Source organism: Convolutriloba macropyga, chromosome 2 (assembly GCF_964194025.1).
Source record: "Convolutriloba macropyga chromosome 2, txConMacr16.3, whole genome shotgun sequence".
Taxonomy (NCBI): domain Eukaryota; kingdom Metazoa; phylum Xenacoelomorpha; order Acoela; family Convolutidae; genus Convolutriloba; species Convolutriloba macropyga.
This window is the reverse complement of record NC_134469.1, coordinates 12,613,767-12,634,737: the sequence shown is the minus strand read 5'-3', so window position 1 is coordinate 12,634,737 and position 20,971 is coordinate 12,613,767. Positions and strand designations below refer to the sequence as shown.

Sequence of the window (20,971 nt, the reverse complement as noted above, 5' to 3'; positions counted from 1 at the left end):
TCAGACTGTGGTGCAATTCATAGCAGTCGAACAAACATTTTTTGTGAATGTGGAAATCTGACGGATGAAGTGGTTTAAGAACCCGATCACGTGGAATAAACTGTATTATCAAAACAGTTTCAGAGAAACATCAAGTGATTCAATGGACGATAGGTGTATTTTTTATCTTGAAATTGAAACATGAGTAACTATAGATAAAAACCAGCTTTTGTTTTGTTAACTGTTTTTCCAAATACTTGAAAAACAATAGGTGGAACAAATCTCAAAACCAAAAGTATTCACTCATCCACACTTTGATCAAATGCTACATGTTCAATACAATTTGAACTTGAGTTGCATTGAAATTGTTGCTGAGTATTAGCCTTAGGAAAGGATTTGATTTTGGAAAAGATAGAATAAAGTGTATCAAGTTAAGAAAAATTGCAAAAAATTACTTTTATTACGAGCCAGCGTCCCAGCCAAATAAAGCGGACCATTTAGTCCAATTTACCCAGTAAATTTCACAAAGCTAATCTCAGTATATGTAGAAAGGGCCTTACAGAGTGGAATATGGCGATAGAGGAACAATTATGCCAATTGTTCCGACCCCTCTTGAGGGGGGGAGGAACTATATACTCAACTGGGTTTTTTTTTGTTCAGTCAATTTTGGCCGATCGATATATTCATCGTAGAGAGTTGAGACTGGTATCATTAGAAAGCTTCTCAAGCGTAGAATATGAAATTAAAAAGATTTTTTTGATTTTCGTTTTGTACAGGGAGATATCGAGTTTTAAACTTTTGAGAAAATAGAGTAAATTCCGTTGATTTCATTCACCTTTTTTTCGGAATTTTTGACTAAAATTTTGCAAATTTTGATAATTCAATAGAATTTTTTGAGAAAACATTGTTGATTTCACGTTTTAAGACAAAATATATTGTCGGCTATTTTCATTGATTTTTTTTTGTCACAAATTCCGGCAAAATAATTCACAAAATTAAGACTTTTTCATCAAAAACAGCACGATATAAGTTTCTTTAGTCCACTCTGATTACATTTGCAGGAAGTTCACACCAAAACACCACTAACGCAATCGTTGTAGACTGAAAAGGGGGCTAATTCTACTGCAACTTCCGTTGAGAGCGCTCTGTAATTTAAACTTTGCCGTTTTTTGCTAACTTTGTTCGTTGATTATCAAAAACACAGCGTTTATTTTTGCTTTTTTAACTAACAAAATATCTATATCAATGACATTTGAAAAATTAAATATTCCTAATGGACAATCAGCATTAGCAGGATTAGTTTTGTACCATTTTTGGACCGTTACAATCCAAAAATAATTCCGATTGTCATCAGTCGGTTTTTTTTATAAAAAATTCGATATTTTTTATATTAATTAAATAACAGAACATTTCAAACCGAAGCTCACTAGTGATAGGTCCTCTGGCCTCCTAATCAGCTTCAAATTAATTTTTCTGGTTGATTGCTTGAAAGCTTATGGTCGTTTTGACTTTTAAAATATTTGATTTTTAAATCAAAAATGGCTTATTGAACTTTGCCTCCATTTTTCTCTTAAGTTGGTCAACTTGTAGCTTAGTGTCAGCAATCAAAGAGTGCTCCTTCTTTCTGGTGAATTGAAAATTACTATTTATTGGGGTTTTATGCTTTCAGTTATTGTGTTCTGGCTTTGATACTACTAGATTTCACAAATTCTTTTTTTAGTATTTGCCCAATTTTCATGTTTTCTAGATCTGTCAAATTATCACGTTATTGGCAGTTTATACATCACATGTTTTCGGTTCAAAAAAACACACAATTGTTATTATGTAAAAATCCTTAAAGATATAGATTGTGACTCTTTAGCGCTTCGACAATACTTTCTCGAAGAATTTAATTGAAATTTTTAATTTTGTCTTTATTTGGCACTTATACTTTGTCTTTTTAGTCCTATTTAATATCCTTTACAATGACCCGGTTGCATTGGTTTTTCATGGAAAAGTAGATGAGCCGATGTTTTGATATTTGAAGATAGATGATGGCTTTCTTGACTTTGGAAACAATTGTTTTCCAAAATGAAAAAAAAAAACACTTCAACTGCAATTTTGTTCCTTTTATTATCTGTTTGTTACCCGGTCAATTTATTAAAGGTTAAAGATGACATCATTTTTGTCAAGGAAAGGTGTCAAAGGGGATTGAAGTCACAAAATTTAATGTTTTAAGAGAATTCGTTATGACTTTGCTGGCTTCCACACGGGTTTTTCACAAAAAAATAAATGAGTTTTTGGTTTTCGTCATAATTGACCTTCTTTTTGTAGACGTAAGACATATTCTGGATAGTTGCAGGTCTCAAGAGCTTCCCTTGGAAGAAAAAACGAACCTATTCTATCTTGCCATTTTGTAATTAATGGCTATCATGTCTTTGGAGATAAATTTTCGATGAAAACAAGTGTTAGCTAATCTTGCTTTTTTCTTTTTTGTCTAGTTGTTACCTTGTTTCATTAATGAGAGGTCACATAATACATTCCAAAGGAAGGTGTCAAAAGAGATTGGTGTCACATTATCTAATGTCTTTAGAGAATTCGCTACAACTTTTCTGGCTTCCACACGGGTTTTTCACAAATAAAATAAATTTGAGTTTTTGATTTTTGTCATAATTGACCTTCTTTTTGTAGACGTAAGACATATTCTGGATAGTTGCAGGTCTCAAGAGCTTCCTTTGGAAGAAAAAACGAACCTATTCTATTTTGTCATTTTGTAATTAATGGCTTTCATGTCTTTAGAAATTAATTTTTTTTCGAAGAAAAATTAAGTATTACAATTTTGCATTTTCTTTCTTTTTTGTCTAATTGTTACTTATTTTCATTAATGAGCGGTCACATAATACATTATCGGTGTTCGACGAAGGTGCAATCGAACAAATTTTGGGGGCCAAAGTATGGCTTTACGGCTTCCAAAGCATTTTCTGGCAAGTTTTAATTGATTTTTTGTTTGTTGTCTATTTGTTCTTCTTTTTTTAACTGCATAAAAAAGTGAATACCGAGAGTTCTTAATTCCCTTCTATAGAAGCATTGGTAATTGTAATGGGAACATATGGGAACAGAAACCTTTAAAGTTTCTGTTCATTTTTGTCTAATTGTTACCAAGCCTTATTAAGAACTGGTGAAAAACCATTTTTTTCTGGTGAATTACAAGTTATTTTGTTTATTTCAGTTTTATCTGCCGCTATTTTGACTTTGTTATTAAGTTTTGTTTTTTAAAACGAACGTAAATTTTTTGATGTAATTAATGTTTGTTGTTGTTGTTTGATTTTGCCGTTCGTCTTCGCTCGCTTTCTTAATATCGGCATATCTCTTCAATCTAATGCATCATTTTTTACTCCACTGAATTATTTGCTTTGGAGGCTATCTTTTCGTTCATACACTAGTTTTTTTAAACAAATACTTGAATTTTTGTGTTTTTTTATCTGTTCCTCATTTGGTTGACAATTATGCCAAAATTGTGGATGAGCGGGGTCGAAAACTTATGTGCGATCGCACATTACCGAGCCTCCTTGTTCGTATATAGTATTAAAGAATATATTACAGTAAATTATAGTATGATGAAAAATTATAATTGATTTTGTACTTTAGAATACTTTCATCTCAAAATTGCACCAATTAGCATAATAGTAAATAAAATCTATTGGTAGCAGTGCTGGTTCATATTGCTTGTATACTCTAATCACGTTAAAAAGTTATGCTGAAAATAATTTGTCTCAATGCTTCTTCTGGGGTAAATTTGTATGATGCTATATGCGCAAGTCTCCATTACTGATGGAAATATAAAAAATCTTTCCGGAAAAAGTTTTTTCTTTTGGACAATTTTTTAAGTTAAATACGCAATTTTTAATACGCAGGACACTTTCTATGAATACTTTCGAATCGTGCAGGTTTTCTAGTGTTCAGCATCATCGGCGATTGAGGCTGTCAGCTGGGACTAAAAATGTAATCTCTTTGTTTCAGTTAATGTAATTAAGTGTTACAGGCTTGCTATTCCATGCGTGTCCGAGTAGCTCAAGATTTTTAGCTAAAAAATCCGAGGTAATTAAATGAAGCCCGCAAATCATGAGCTTTTAAACCTAAACTGACCAGAGAGTTTGTCTGATATTATTTTATGATAATTGACACAGGGGGAGAGATTGCACAACCGAATTGTTCGAGGAATCCTGCTTCAAATGCAGCACTCCACTATCGGAGCTGTTTGAGTGTGGCATATTCGGAGAAAAACTGCAGATCTGCCATTTCGGTAAGACAACATATGAAAGGAACGTGTCCCATCCATCTCTATCTCACTTTAGTGATGTACATACTGTATCTCAAGCAACACAGGAGGTACAGAGAACACAAAAAACATTAAAAAATAAAAAAAACACTAATTCGAATAATATAATAGTTCATCAAAGTAGTGATTGGTATAAATTGGTAATGTATATACAAATGAATTTATTCAAAACAAAAGTGTATGCTTTTGTTGTTTTTGTTTTTTCTGTATCTCCTGTTCTGCTGTACATACCGTGTACAAATTAATTTCTTTGCAATTATTTTCAAATCAGAGGAAATTAATTTTTTTTCGAAATAAATACAATTAATTTTTTTATCGAAAGTGAGGACAAATTCCCATTCAAAGAGATAGGCTGTACGAAAAAAAGCTTAACTTGATTTCTGAAATTTTTATGAAACTGAGTTTCGCATTTCCAATTTATCAACGTTTACAATATAACTTTATCTCAAATTTTCTTTTTATTAAAAAATTGATCTAGATGAATATTAAGCGCTTCCGCCAAATTGATATCTCAACGAGGTGAGGTTTACTGTCTTACTTTCACTGCCTGTTAGTTTTGAAAATAGTTTTTAGTGTTTTCAAAAACTTGTAAGATTTCAAAAAAATTATTAAGCAAGATCTTTTATAAAAATGCAACTAGCACAATTATTTGTTGATGACATGTGGTTGTCTCAAAGTTTGCTTTAGGGTTGAACGATTCTTTCCCAATTATAATCAGTCTTTTAAGATCAGTTTATGTTACGAAGTAAATAAGTAAGCGAGATATTATTAACCAATCAGATTCGAGTATTTTAAAAGCGTATAGAATAAGATTTAAATGCGTATAAAACGTTCTAATATACCTAGAAAGTTACGAAAAAGTTCATTTAACCTAATTTTAAGTAAATATAACCATGATATGTATCGATTAAGCTGGTTTTCGGCTTAATATTTTTAGGTTTTCTAGACAATTGCCGATTGAATACGAACTGATTTTGACGTCAATGACATCAGACAAAAAACCAGTAAAAGAGCATCGAAAAAACCTTGCCGTCTAAGTTTTCACTTGGTGTCTTGATCGTTACTTTGTACATTACTGATACTGACACGTTATCTTGATCGTTGATAATGCTTATACGTTGCTGTACACCGATGATGCTTACACGTTGTTGCTATATGATCTGAATTGAACTCCCGAACTACAGTTATTTTACTGAGTTACATTTGGTGCCGCGACCGGGGACATGGTCCGACCCAATCAGATGGTCTCAAATACTTCCAATAACAGCAGCAGCAGCAATTCTGCTACACCGCAATCACCATCAACGGCTGCCGGAGGCGGCAGGTCCACTCTTGATAAGCTGCTATCTAGTGGCACGAAGCTAACTGACTCAGACAGGGCGAAGATCCAAAGGTTCCTCGCGGGAGAAACTCCATCGGTCGAAGCTACACCTGGTAGTCAACCACAGAGCAAAGTAAGCGTTGTACTTTCTGAAATGCGCGTGCCTTCTGAGATCAAAGGGGAGCTGTGTACTTCTGTCATCTCAACTGTGTTCGAAATGGACTACGAGAATCGCAAATGGAAGGTGGTCAAGCATACAAATGTCATGAAAGGACTTGCTTCTAAGCTGCAGGAGGAAGGTTTCAAAAACTGTAAGACAGAACATTACAGATGATTTTTTTTGCTGATTTGTGTGAATTAATTAGATTTATCACCTAGACGGCAAGAGACCCCAACCCGTTTAGCTATTCTTTGTAGAAAAAAATGTAGGGGCCCCCACATAATTTTTGAGACTAAAAAACATCGATTTTAAAAATTTTTGGTAGAGTTACCAAAAACTTCGAAAAAATTGATACAGTTGGTTCGTATATAAAAAAATAACTTCTGATATAGAGGAAATTGATAGAAAATAATGCTAAATTGTTCAATTTTGAAAATTTTTGGTCAATTTTGAGGCAATTCTAAAAACTTTCGAAAATCAATACCGAATATTGATAAACCGTATTTTTGAGTTTAAAACCGTCCAGTTTACTGGATTACCGTTCCGTAAACAAGAATTTGCGAAAAAATTGACCAAAAATAGAAAAAATTGGACAAATGCATAAAATTTTGACAAATTTGTCAAAAAAATCAATTTTCCAGCAAGAAGGTTCGTAAATTGAGTGAAACACAAAAGGTTGTGAAAAATTTAACAACCTCTGGCCTGCAAAAAAAAAAAAAAAAAATATATCGAATTCCCATAGTTTTTCCCGTTGATCGTTCATGAACCGTTTGCCCGCGCCCTTTCCGTACTTTCGCTCTTTAGTTTTCCGTGTTGCGATTTTTTTTCTCAGTAACGTCGCTCTCCCAAAACTTCGCTTTTCGTTTTCTTCCGCTACTTTTCCGGATTTAAGTATAGTATGTCATATGTGATGAAGTATGTTGTTGTTTTTCTTGTAGTATGTTGTGTATGCTAGTATGCTGGTTTGTTGTTTAGGTCTTGGAGTTTTCTAGGGTGTGACTTAAGTTTATTCTCGAGTTACGGCTGGATTGTCCTTTGGCTTTTCAACTTTACTAATCCACTAGCCTTGCTGTTGTAGTATATTGATTTTGCTGCTGTATGTTTTTGTGTACCTGTATGATCGCTAGTTGGTTTGGTCTTGTTGCCTTCTAGGGTGTGACTTAAGTTCATTCTCGAGTTACGGCTGGATTGTTTCTTGACTTTCACAACTGGCATATTTTACAAATACACTTCTGTAGTTTATTTAATTTTGCTGTAGTTTGTTTAATACCGTTAGTATGCTGATTGTTTGTTGGGGTTTGGGTTTTGCTAGGATGTGACTTAAGTTTATTCTGGAGTTACGGCTAGTAAATTTCTCGACCTTTGCATGCTTTTAGTGTACTACTGCATTGCTGTAAATTAGTTTCTCGTTAAATTTGTCGTTATAGCCCCATAATGAACTATATTAGATTGTCTTGCAGTAGCTTCTCTCCTTCTTCTTAGGGTGTGACTTAAGTTTGTTCTGGAGTTACGGCTAGGTTGTTTGGTTGAGTTTTCGCTGTGGTCTGCTAACATAGTTCTTTCCAACCTCGTTTCCCGCCCGCTCTTTCTCACCGTCCCGTTTCGTTGCGTTGCGCGTTTTTCACCCGCTTTCCCGCACGTCCCGTTTCCGTTCCGTCGCGCACCGCTCGCTCGACTTCTCGTCTGTCCAGTTTCCGTCACGTCGCGCGTTGCTCGCTCGACTTCCCGTCCGTAACGTCTCCTTTTCGTCGCGCGTTGCTCGCTCGACTTCCCGTGTGTCTTTTGTGTCCCACTGCGTTGAGCGCATAGCGTTCAGCGCTCTACCTCTGTTTTTGTCGGGCACTGTGTGCTCGACGACCTTTTCTACTCTTTGGGCGGTTTGTTTTACAGACTGTCTACAGTGTGCTGTGTTTGGTGTCTTTTGCGTTGGGTTTGTTTTGCGTGGGTGTGGTTTGTTTGGAGTGTGCATATAAAAAGTAACCGTGTGCAGTAGTAGTTTTGCTGGTCTTTGGAAATACTAACATCGTGATGTCTAATAGTCTTGATCAAAAAGTCAAAAAGTTGTACGCTGCCAGGTCAAAGCGTGAGGCTGAATTGCATGCTATACATGAAGATATTCTTCATTGTATAAATAGTCAAAGTAGGCGAGTGAAAGTTGAACGCCTAGTAACAAAGTGCAACGAAGCATTTATGACTGTTGTAGACAAAAATGAGGACCTGATTGCATTTGCTGGAAAAACGGAGGATCCAAGTGCACTTGTTCCTTCATTAGAGTCTTACTTGGAGGCAATGACAACTAAGAATGACAAGATACTCACTTCAGCACGAAACTACATCAACTCTGCTGATGATAAAGTGAGTGATTTCCGGGAACCAAGGGCTCCCATTCTTTCTAGACTCCCCTCAATTATGACCTCGTCAAGAACATCTAGTCAGCGTAAACATGATTACGTAATTGCTAAAATGAAGCGTGAAGAAATTGAAAAACAGAATGAGGCAGCCATTCGCCTTGCTAAACAGAAAAAGCAGATGGAATTAGACGAACTGGAGGAAAACAACAGGAAACGTTTGGCAGAGGCAACTCTGCAAGAATTTGAATTGCTGGACGCCGTTTCTAAAGGTAGCCACTCTGAAACAACTGCAAGTGCTAGGAGCTCAATGAGAAGTGAAAAGGCTGTCCAGGATTGGATCAACACCTCACTTGCTTTAAGTGTTAACAACGAGAAATTTGATGAACCAGAGGTTACAAAAGACCCTCCAGAATGCCCTAGCCACAATAACGGCGAAGCCGTGGAAGATCATAACACTGATATTTCAAGGCATTCCATTCCAAAAAATTGTCGAGGCAATTACATTTTAAGCATTGAGACCTTGCAGCAACTCGACCCCTATTATACTCCACCTGAAAATTTTTTGGCTGCTGCTAACACACAGGCGTTGTACCAGGCGCACCTGAGGGCGCAAATGAATCAAACAGGCCAGCAAGTCACGGCGCTCCCAAGCATAACTAACCAAGGAACCGCAGATAGTCAACCGCCTTCTGTGCACGCCCCCGGAGCTTCTTCACCACCCATTCAAAAGCCCGTTGAATCACAAATAAATCAAAATAATTCGTCCGAGTTTTTTCCACACGCACATCTTCAAATTTCGCAATCCAGGGCACCTGAAACATCAAGTCTGCCCGAGAATAATTCGGCCCAGCAAATATGCTTACGACAACAATATAATTTTGTCCCCCGAGCACCTAACGCCACTCTTCCTCCTTTTCCGACAACAAATCATCCAGCCCCCGCAATCAACGTTCCCCTGCACCCAAGCGCCCCACCAAGTCCAAACATTCAACAGCACAACACCGAACCCGCTCATCATAACGTCCCTCTCATTCCGAACCCCGTCTTCGCACCTAACCTCACTGCTCCCACCCCACACGCCCCTTTGATTAACCAGCCTCTCGTCAACAACAATTTTCAGAATAGTAATAACCGCGTACACAAAGTTGTACGTTCTGTTGCTCCTCCTTTCCCAAATATGCCCACTATCCCATTTGACCAAAACTTTGTGCCAAATATGAGCCATTGGCGTTTTCCACAGCACAGACCGTCATTAGTCAACCAAAACGTTACCACCGTAAATAATGTTGCTCCAAATATACAGGCACACATCGCACCATCAGTTAATAATTTTCCACAACAAATATATTCGAATTCACCCCTTTTGATTGATATGCAATCACCATCCGGCACACATCAAGAAAACCCGATTGCAACTACAAGTAATATTGTACCTGGTCTGGCCACTCCGGTTTTTCAGCCAACATACCCTTATGTTGGGCCCACTCCGTTGAGTTGGAGTGGTCCGCAGGTGTCTGCACCTGCCCCTCCGATACCGGACAATGCGTCATTGATTAGGGAATTAGCTGACGCAATAAACAGCAAGAAAAATGACCCTTTGCCAGAATGGAAACTTGCTCAGTATAATGGCGATCCATTACAATGGCACGAGTGGTATGGTCAATTCAAAAGCGCGATTGACTCGCAAACGCTCACTGATGACGTTAAATTGACATACCTTAAGACACTCGTCACTGGTAAAGCAAAGATTGCAATCGCCGAGTTTGCTTACTGTGGTTTAATGTACAAGGATGCACTAAGGACTTTGGAGCGTAAATTTGGCCAGCCACAGGCAGTCGTAAGTGCACACTTGGATAAACTAAGCAATTTTCCGCCTCTCAAAATGCACAATAGTGATAACATCATTAACTATTCTGCAGCAATATCCAGCCTCGTTGGGGTTTTCAAGTCACTATCATATGATGCTGATTTGAAGAGCGCTTCCCTACTTAACCAAGCGGTACAGAAGTTGCCACCAAACATGAAAGAGTCATGGTCACTCTTTACGGTTAAGAAGCACTGGGTTAAGCCTACCCTCCTTGACTTTAATGATTGGCTTAAAGAAAAGGCTGAGGCTCATGATCTTATGAAACAAAGCGCAACCAAGGCCAAACCTGAAGAGAACATCACTTCAGTAACAAAGACCAAAACAGCCTCAAAAGTGTTTGCATCAAATTCGCAACAAAGGGAAACAAAGAAGCAAATGCCACCTGCTTCCACAGATACTTACTTTCGATGCATTGTATGCAAAGGTAACCACCGGTTATGGGAGTGTCGAGTTTTCAAGGAAAAGACTCCAACCCAGAGAGCTAAGTTGGTGGCGGATAACAAACTTTGCTTTTCGTGCTTACGGGACAAGCACACATTCCGCCAGTGCCCTCAACCAAGAAAGTGCCGAGCAGAAGGGTGCAATAGTTCGCATAACACACTATTGCATGGAGCAGATAGGGTTTTCCCAACAAAACAGTCGACAAATTCCAATACCATTCAACCTTCTGGCAACACAGGTCAAAGTAAAGCAACTTCTAGTCAACTCCAGCCTAATAAGACCACAACAATGTCATCTGTTACTGATGTTAAGGGTCTCCTTCAGGTGACTGAATTGCAGTTGGTCAATTCGTCCGGTTTAGATACCAAGGCTTTAGTTTTGTGTGATACCGCCTGCAGTAACTCTTGGGTGGCCGGTAGTCTCGCAGATAGACTCGGTTTGCACGGTAAAGCACTAAAGCTAACTGTCAAGGGTATTAATACCGAAGAAGTAGTTGATACTAGGGTTGTTGAAGTTACTGTGAAACCAAAAGAACAACAAGATTTCGAACCATTCACCGTCAACCCTTTCGTTAAAGAGAGTCTGAACGTCGGCTCAGATATAATTAATGTACAGGCCCTGCAGGAGACTTACCCACACTTAGCAGTCCTTGATCCCGTGACATATTCCTATAAAGACATTGAGATGATACTCGGACAAGATGTCTATCACGCCATCCGCCCGTTAGAATACTTCTCTGCCGATGAGAAGCGTTCACCCGTTGCCGTACGCTTACCCATAGGTTGGGTCTTAAGCGGTCCGTTACCATCAAGTTCTTGTTTAACCTCAACGTGCTTTAAAGTGAATATCGAACATGACAATGAGTTAGCAAGTCAAGTAAAGTCATGGTACGACATTGAATCATTCGGAGCAAACAAGCAGGTAGACTCAAGATCTGCAGCAGACGCAAGGGCTCACGAAATTCTTGAAAGTACCACCATACACAATGGCCTGAGATACGATGTCGGAATGCTGTGGGCAGCAGACAACATTCAGCTCCCAAATAATTACTTCTCCTCCCTTGTGCAACTAAAATCTCTCGAAAAACGTTTGGCCAAGGATGAAGACCTCAGAGAGAAGTATACTAGTACTATCAAGGAAGACCTAAATAAGGGGTATGTAATTGAGGTTCCGGACGCTCACAAGGTTGAGAGCCGGTCTGATAAAGAGTGGTACCTACCCCACCATCCGGTTTTAAACCCGAACAAACCGGGTAAGGTGCGTAGGGTGCTCAATGGAGCAGCAAAATTTCATGGCGACTCACTGAATAAATCTTTGCTCACTGGCCCTGATCTGCTCCAAAACCTTATTTACGTACTTCTTCGCTTCCGACAACATCCATATGCCGTCTCTGCCGACATCGAGGGAATGTTTCTACAGGTTGGTGTATTACCATCAGATCAACCATCACTTCGCTTTCTGTGGCGGGAGGACCCCACAACTAACGTTGTAGTGTATCAATATACGCGCCATATATTCGGGGCTAAAGACTCGCCCACATGCGCCAACTATGCATTACAACGCACTGCGAGAGACAATGCCAAGTTTTACCCCGAAGCTGCAAAAGCCGTTCTTGAAAACTTCTACATGGACGATTACCTTGACTCAGTGGAGTCTCCTGAGAAAGCCATCAATAGATCGAAGGAATTGGTACATCTTCTCCATCTCGGTGGGTTCAAGCTTACAAAGTTTGTAAGCAATGTGCAAAATCTGGCTGATCGAATTGATGGTTCGCCTCAATCTACTGAGCCCAAGGTTATTGTTTCATGTCAGGAGGATTCATCGCACGTGCTAGGGTTAAAGTGGGATCACACTAATGACACTTTAGTTGTGAGTAGGGGTACAAGCTGCGCTATCACCAAGTCCCTCACGCAACGCTTGGTCCTAAGTCTTGTCTCGAAAGTCTTTGACCCCATTGGTCTTGTCGCACCGTTTACCGTCGGTGCGCGATTGCTCCTAAAAGACATCTGGCGTGTCACAGGACAACAATGGGATGACGAGCTCCCACAGGACATGGTTCAAAGATTTTTGGTCTGGAGTGTGGACTTACCAAAGCTTGAAAACATCAAAATTCCTCGAAGTTACTTTAGTGGACCCTTTGATAATACAGAGTTGCATATGTTCGGTGACAGTTCCCAGGATATTTTTAGTGCCGTCGCATTTCTTCGAGCCCGAGTAACAACCCCTACGGGCAAGATAAAAACAGAGCTTGCGTTTGTTTTGGGGAAAGCGCGCGTGGCGCCAATGAAAGTAATGACTGTCCCTAAACTGGAATTGCAAGCAGCTCTACTTGCCGCTCGGCTGAAAAACGAAATTATTCAGGCACTTACTGTAACTGTTAACCAAGTATTCATGTGGACAGACAGCACGACCGTTCTTCAGTGGATAAACTCTAATGAAAAGCAACCAATCTTTGTTGCAAACCGCGTTTGTGAAATTTTGGAGTATACCAGCGTTGACCAATGGAACCACGTCTTAAGTAAGGATAATCCAGCTGACGCTGGCACGCGTGGAATGTCCGCTGAGGTTTTGCAACTAAGCAGTTGGGTCAATGGTCCACAGTTCTTAACTAACTCATGTTTCCCTTTCGTACCGAACAAAGACGTCATTAATAACATCAAACTCGGCGTCAACCAAGCAGTCATCATAGAAGACGCTGTCTCTCTCGCTACATCTGTTAAAAAACAGACAATTCCCGTTCCGTCGTTATTCCCATTTGATAAGTTTAGTTCTTATCAAAAGTACTTGCGCATTGCCGCATACGTTCTCCGGCTTTTGCCGAAACATGCCGGCTACCGTAACCCCGATGGTAGCATTACTGACCCTACTGAGCTTGACGAAGCCGAGCGTCATCTACAGTATTTGGTGCAAGGAGAGTCTTTTGAAGCCGAAAGAAAAGATCTTCTTGACAATAAACCCGTTAAACGGAGCAGCCGAATTGCTCCACATTCACCGTTTATTAGTCCAAATGGGCTAATCCGTTCCTCGGGCCGCATCAAGCGGTTAGTTGAAGTTGGGTTTAACGTAAAATACCCAATCATCTTAGACGCACGTCATCCGTTTGTAAAACTGTTTCTTGAACACACGCACGTAAAGCATTACCATCAGGGCGTTGACTACCTAAGATCGATTGTGCAGGAACACTACACAGTACTGAAGCTAAGATCATCCTTGCGTTCCATCAAAGCACACTGCCTAAGATGCCGAGAATTCCAAGCTGTAACTATGCAACCAATCATGTCTGACTTACCTAAGGAGAGACTTGCTTACCAGTCTCCTCCCTTCACGAACACTGGCGTTGACTACTTTGGGCCATTCTATGTTACTGTCCGCCGTACTACTGAGAAAAGGTGGGGCTTCCTCTTCACCTGTCTCACTACTCGCGCTGTCCATGTCGAGATAGTTACATCCATGGACACCAGTTCTTGTGTTATGGGATTTGAGCGGTTTGTGTCACGTAGAGGTACACCTGCCATGATTTGGTCAGACAATGGCACCAACTTTATTGGAGCGGAGAAAGAACTCCGAGAAAGTATTGAAAAGTGGAACGTTGTCAACATTGCAGCTGAGCTCGCTCACAAAGGTATTAAGTGGAGGTTCAATCCACCCAGCGCACCACATCAAGGTGGTATCTGGGAGAGGTTGGTACGCAGCTTCAAACGCGTGTTGTATACAATTCTTGGCACGCGTCGCCTCACGGATGAGGTACTGCATACTACCTTTTGTCTCGTGGAGAATGCTCTCAATTCGCGTCCTTTAACACCCGTAAGCGCTGATCCGTGCGATTTGAACGCTTTAACGCCCAACCACTTTCTTTTAGGAGAACACTCTACCGGTATTCCGCCTGTTGTCGGCAATAATGAGTTCGACCATCGTAAACGTTACGCCCGTGCGCAGTCATACGCTAATGCGATCTGGTCCCGTTGGATCAAAGAGTACGTACCGACGCTGAACCGACGCTCTAAGTGGCAGACGCCTGCCGAGCAACACCTTAAGACCGGTGACTTGGTTTGGATAGTTGAAGAAACCAACCCTAGGGGTTACTACCCAACCGCTCGGATTGTGGAACTCCGTTACGGCTCCGATAGCGTCGCGCGCTCTGCCGTCTTACGTACGTCGACCGGTTCGCTCGTCCGCCCGCTTGTAAAACTTGTACCAGTTTTCCCAACATCTTCTTCCGGGCCGGAGGATGTTACGAAGTAAATAAGTAAGCGAGATATTATTAACCAATCAGATTCGAGTATTTTAAAAGCGTATAGAATAAGATTTAAATGCGTATAAAACGTTCTAATATACCTAGAAAGTTACGAAAAAGTTCATTTAACCTAATTTTAAGTAAATATAACCATGATATGTATCGATTAAGCTGGTTTTCGGCTTAATATTTTTAGGTTTTCTAGACAATTGCCGATTGAATACGAACTGATTTTGACGTCAATGACATCAGACAAAAAACCAGTAAAAGAGCATCGAAAAAACCTTGCCGTCTAAGTTTTCACTTGGTGTCTTGATCGTTACTTTGTACATTACTGATACTGACACGTTATCTTGATCGTTGATAATGCTTATACGTTGCTGTACACCGATGATGCTTACACGTTGTTGCTATATGATCTGAATTGAACTCCCGAACTACAGTTATTTTACTGAGTTACAGTTTATTTGAAGATAGATTCTTAGAATGTTTTCCTGGATAGATTCAAATTAATATAAGATTCTCTTAACTTCTCGTAAGATTAATGCATGATCTTATAAGATGATCGGAAGAACATCGTAAGATCTTTGAAACTTCTTTAACTAAAGAATAACGTAATGTATGACTAAAGAATTAGAAATGCATTGTATTTTTTACTAAGAAGGTCTGTGACTGGAGAATATTTTCCATTAACAAATCAAGTTAATGTTTCTCGCATGAGTTTACTCTCATTGAGCGTTATGACATTGTATACAACCAGCGTCGCTGTAAACAACCAGTTAAAATCGTTCTTGCCTTATGAAATTTTGTGGCTACAATTTTCGATAGAATAATGCAAATAATCGTTGCCTGAGTCTCAGATTTCAATTGAATGCAAAATAACCCATTTCCAGAATGCCTGGCAGTTTTGAGCTCCCAGTTTCAATGATAAAAACTTGGTACGAAGTTCTGTGATTATAACTTTTCCATAAATACCGCATCATAATAATTTCAGCACCTTTTTAAACCTTTTTCTTGAAACAATTTTCTTGGGTTGTGTTTTGGCGCTTTTAACATTTTCCTTAATAATTCTTTATTTAGAACGTTAATTTTATGGAAACTTTATGACAACTGTTGTAACATGTGGAATTATGAGGTGAACCAGGGAAAATTTCAATTGCCCTAATTGAACTGCAAAAGTTATCGTGGAAGATCTTATAAAACGCAGTTAAAAAAGTTTTTTTTTTCGTTTTAAAATGTGTTTTTTTTTTCGGAAAACGGTCAAAGTGGTACTGGAAAACGCTTTCTACAGTTTCGGCGGCTAAAACTATAAATTGCTGGCGTAATTCTGTCCCTAAGTATTGTCCTTCAATTTACCCACATAGAAAACTACTGCGAATAGTCGACTGATTGTTGCAAGATTCCTTAATTTTTTGCAGACCAACAGAAAGTCACGTATCGCCGTATCTGTATCTGCGGAAAATGTGAGACCCTAAATGGGGACATAATTCTGGAGGGAAAAGAGGAAACTATAATAGAGACAGCAAGCAACATTCCCGGAAGTCTGGAACCGTGCGTGTCTTGTGGGGGAACCGAACCTAACTACTACCTGCGTCGATCGCAGTTTTGTGACGGGAGACAAGATTGTCCACAAACTGGCGCAGATGAGGGCAATTATTTCTGTTCAGGTGGGCGATAAATTTGGCTGCAAAGGTACTTTTTGGGGCTTTGTGAACAAAAGTGGCAAGGGCTAAATTTCACCTGAAATCATGTCTCCAATATTTGCTAAATATTCCAGCAAAATACTTGTAAAAAGGTTTTGATTCACTTGAATGTAGAAATCTATTGATCAAAATCTATATTAATTGCATTTCGAGTAACGCTCAGGTTGATCAGATCTCTGATCAGACAATTCCAGTCTGCAACGGACACTGATCAGACTAAACCAGACCATTATCCAGACTTTCGAGATACCTTTGACATTGAGTCGAGAGACGACATTGAGTCAAGAATATTTTAAAAGAAAAAATGACGTAAGAGCACAGGGGTAAAGTGTCTATGCGGGGAATGTAGGAATAGGGGTAATGGGGGTATGGGTGGTAATGAGGGAAATTTTGAGAGTTTCAGACGACGGTTATACTGTGTTCTGCTCAATTCTCCTATAATTGTTTGTTTGTAACTCCGCCGTAGTCAGTCCCCAGCCCAGTTAAGAAGAAGAGGAGGGAAATACTCCAAGATCATACAGGAAGAACTCAAAAAACTCAAAAGATCACACTGGTTTATAGCTGAACTTTGAGACTTTTCCGACACTTGATTATACCAACTCAGTCATTGATTATTATGAAATTGCATTCAAAACGGCCTCTAATCAGATTTTCGTGCACTCAAAATAACCTCGACCAGATTTTCGTGTGCTTGAAATGAACCCTGATCATACCTTTGCGCGCTCGAAACGGCCCCTGATCAGATTTTTGTACGCTGCAAATGCGCTCTGATCAGACTTTCGTGCGTTCGAATTGACCTCTGATCAAACCATCTCAGACCAAAATTACCTCTGATTAGACCCAATTCAGACCATTGTCCAGACTTATCGGCGCTCGAACCGATTCCCAGGCCCCATAATATCAGTTTGGAAGCACACCGTATGCGCTCGATTTGGGTTTGATCAGAGGTCACTTCCGGATGGCATCTCAACCTGGGCACTTTTGAAACTTTGCTCAGGCTCTGAGGGTTTCTGAAAACTTTGTAGGAAAAATACGCTGAATTTTCAGAGGCTCAGTTCAGAAATTTTACCCAATATTTTGCTGAAAATCGCTGAAATACGCCGAAACGTTGGAAATGCTCTGAAATCTATTAATTTTTGCAAAAGACTTTAGCTAGATCCTTTCAAACTTCTCTTGTGTGAGCTGAGTCTCGAAATTTTCAACATTAATTATTCCACTGCACAATGGATTCATAAAACTCTCCCTATTCAATTTAATTTTCATTTATAAATCTTATGTAAGAGTTGAGCTGAAAAGAACTCAATTTATTCAGAGTAAAAGTTGAATTTTCAGCGCATTTCTTAAGTAATTTTAACGCAATTCACAGTTTTTCAGCACATTTACATAGAACATTAGCAAATAGTGAAAGAATAAATGAAATGGTAAAAATTTCAGGAAACGGAATGAAAATGTGCCGAAATGCGCTTAAACTATTTTTAAAAGCTCTGCTGAAATTTGACCAATTTTCTTACAAAATCGCAGCGCACGTCAGCTCATTCAGCGCCTGTCTTACAAATTTTGATTGCATTCAACGCAAAAAAAGTCAATGCGCACAAACGACGATTAATCCTGAATCCCTGTTGATAAGCTTGAACGAAAGTTTCAGGAACGTTTCCGTTTCCTATCACTTATTTGAGAAAACATATCATATATCCCTTTATGAGATTTATTTTTGGGTCTTTCCCATTACAGCCCCTCCCATGAAATTATAGAACCTCATTATGGTGGGGGTTTATGTTATCTGACCCCTAAGATGGGGGAGGGGGCTAAAATGGGAATGACCCCTATTGTTTTAGCTCCCAAATAATTGTTCTTTAAAAAGAACGATCATTATTGTGTGATGGTGAATTGTTATGGTCAAACAAGCCAAAACTCAAGACAATGTTTGAAAGATGAAACGAGATTTTATGTTTTTCCGGTTGTCTGACAGTTAAACCACATTTTCTTCCAGGTCCTCAAATTTCTGTACAAAAAATTCAAACCATCAGTTAGAGCCTCTGACGTAGAATGCATAGTTCAGTCGCTAAAAATTGAATAGCTGCGAATGAAACAAAATTGTGAGATTAACTTGGACAAATAATAAAATTTTATTAAATTATATTCATATTCTCAAAACAGCTGGAAAAATGACCGTACAAAAATTTTGGACATTTATTGTGACATTTTTAGAACCATACTTGTCGTCAAACTATGTTTCCAATTTTTCTGCAGGTTTGTCAGTGTTTGAAAAAAGTTATAATTTTGTAGCGTGCAACAGGATGTAGCGTGCAACGTTGAAATTGCTCATCTAAAACTAATGATTAAAAAGTCCATTTTTTACGTATAAAAAACGCTCACCAACGACTCTAATAGTGTTTTATAGGGCTTGTGTAAAAGAATATTATCTTTTAAGATGAACCCGAGAAACGATTGCGTGTGCTTCAATTGAAAAATTCGAGTAAAATCTAATTCCGGTTTTCGAAGACAAATCCTAATTTCCGTCTACTAATCATAAAACTAGTAATTCTAGATTCAGTAGTAAATCTAGTAATTTCGAACAATTGCCAAAAATAGCTTCATAAAAAAAGTAGCTCGATTTTTTTAGTAATACAGTTGAAGACTGCTAGCTTAATTGCCGATCTTGTTGAAGACTGTTAGTAATACAGTTGAAGACTGCTAGCTTAATTGCCGATCTTGTTGAAGACTGTTAGTAATACAGTTGAAGACTGCTAGCTTAATTGCCGATCTTGTTGAAGACTGTTAGTAATACAGCTGAAGACTGCTAGCTTAATTGCCGATCTTGTTGAAGACTGTTAGTAATACAGTTGAAGACTGCTAGCTTAATTGCCGATCTTGTTGAAGACTGTTAGTAATACAGTTGAAGACTGCTAGCTTAGATCTGTTTGATTATTGAGAAAATCTCGTAAGACGACCCACACTCTTGTGATTCTTAAAGAATGCTGCAGTTAACTTAAAAGATATTCATTGTTTGCCCGGATTTTCATAAACAGTATTAACATGTTTGGTTAATTTCAGGTTCTGAGTTCGATGACGACAATCTCGCACCTGTACCTTCGGGTAAGTTTTGATTGAAAGCTTCGACTTTTTTCTCATTATAAATCCATGACCGAAATAATTTTTAGTGTAATTTTACCCGGGTCGAGGGTTTTGGGTAAGTTTTTGGTACGAAATGCGGTGAATGAGGTGATTTTTTGTATGAAAGGCAGTGATTGCTGTGAATGCGATGAGAATAAATATTTCACCGCATTTCACCGCATTTCTTACAAAAATTCACCGCAAAATTCACCGCATTTCTTACAAAAATTCACCACATATGATTTCCAAAGTTTACTCAATCTGATTTAAATTCACAAAAAAATTTTAAGATATCAATAAGAGTTGGCGTAGTGGACTAAGCAGTGGAAGGCATGCAGGAGGTCAGAGGTTCGAATCCGTGTGTGTGCAATTTTTTTTTGTAAGAATACTGAGAACGCGGTGAAAATAAATAATTCACCGCGATTCACCGCAAAAAGATGTCAGAAACACGCGGTGAAAATTATTTTTTTTTCACTGCATTCCACCGCATTTCTTACAAAAATTCGCCACCAAACCTCGACCCGGGTAAGAATAATTCATCAGCCGAGATAAATTAAGGTGATTGAATTTTACAGTTAGGAGAAAAGCTAAGGCAATTTACGACAACGTTCAGTTGTTTGACAGTTAGCAAGCCCTTAACTTTGGAAGTATAAATTTGGAAATAAGCTTAGAGTAAGGCAAGTTAAAGAATTTAAATTCTTTTGATCAGCGTCTGATCAACTGGTCATTCATTCATAGAAACTGGAATCAATGCAAATGTTCTTTTTTAAACCGGATAATGAAACTTTCTCTTAATAGATATAGGTGGCTGGTGTGTTAAAGGATCTGTTTCAAAAAGGACTTGTTCAGTCCACCCCCTTGTTGCGTTGATGAAAAATAACTTGCCCTTTTGAGATATAATTTTTAATTAGTAGCCATAATCAGCGGTCAACGTTGCTGGGGTGGGATGATAAATCATGGTCAAAAGTATTTGGTGTTTGCTTATGATAAAGACTATTTATGTACTTGTAAGTTTCGGTAATGACATCAAAATTGTTTTGTTTTTTGTTTACAGGAGACAGAACCAGTTTCAAGCACGACTAGATCTCAAATGACAGAGGATAATGTAAACCGCATTCAGAAAGTGAAAACTCGAAATTTTTTCCTATTACCCCCAGTAGAATATGATTATCTAGAATTGACGTTTCTACACGTATATAATGGTATAGAACGCTGATTAATTTGATCATATTCTAATAAAAATTAAACTTTTATTCAAGGGGGAGAGGGGGTTTGGGGGTTGTTCCGAGTGCCCTGTTCATGTTGTCAGTTAAAATTAAACAAAATGGACTGGATATTAAAACTCGTCAAAACTGCCGTTTGCAATTCCATTTTCATTTCTTAAATTTATGAGCTGCTGAGTTCTAGATGTATAGATTTATATTAGCAAATTGAACTAAAGAGATCAAGATCAGCATATCAATGCTTAATTTCAAAGATATTA

The 20,971-nt window shown here is 38.6% G+C and overlaps 1 protein-coding gene across 1 annotated transcript in view; it reads left to right on the top strand.

The window, feature by feature from the left end:
- LOC142334819 (uncharacterized) overlaps positions 1 to 20,622 on the top strand; it is a 25,098-nt gene extending 4,476 nt beyond the window's left edge. The window contains exons 4-7 of the mRNA XM_075383143.1: positions 4,146 to 4,261; positions 16,090 to 16,338; positions 19,429 to 19,470; positions 20,543 to 20,622. Of these exons, the coding sequence (XP_075239258.1) occupies positions 4,146 to 4,261; positions 16,090 to 16,338; positions 19,429 to 19,470; positions 20,543 to 20,571 (436 nt within the window). The 3' untranslated portion in view covers positions 20,572 to 20,622. The remainder of the gene's footprint in view (positions 1 to 4,145; positions 4,262 to 16,089; positions 16,339 to 19,428; positions 19,471 to 20,542) is intronic.
- Positions 20,623 to 20,971: the final 349 nt, after the last annotated feature.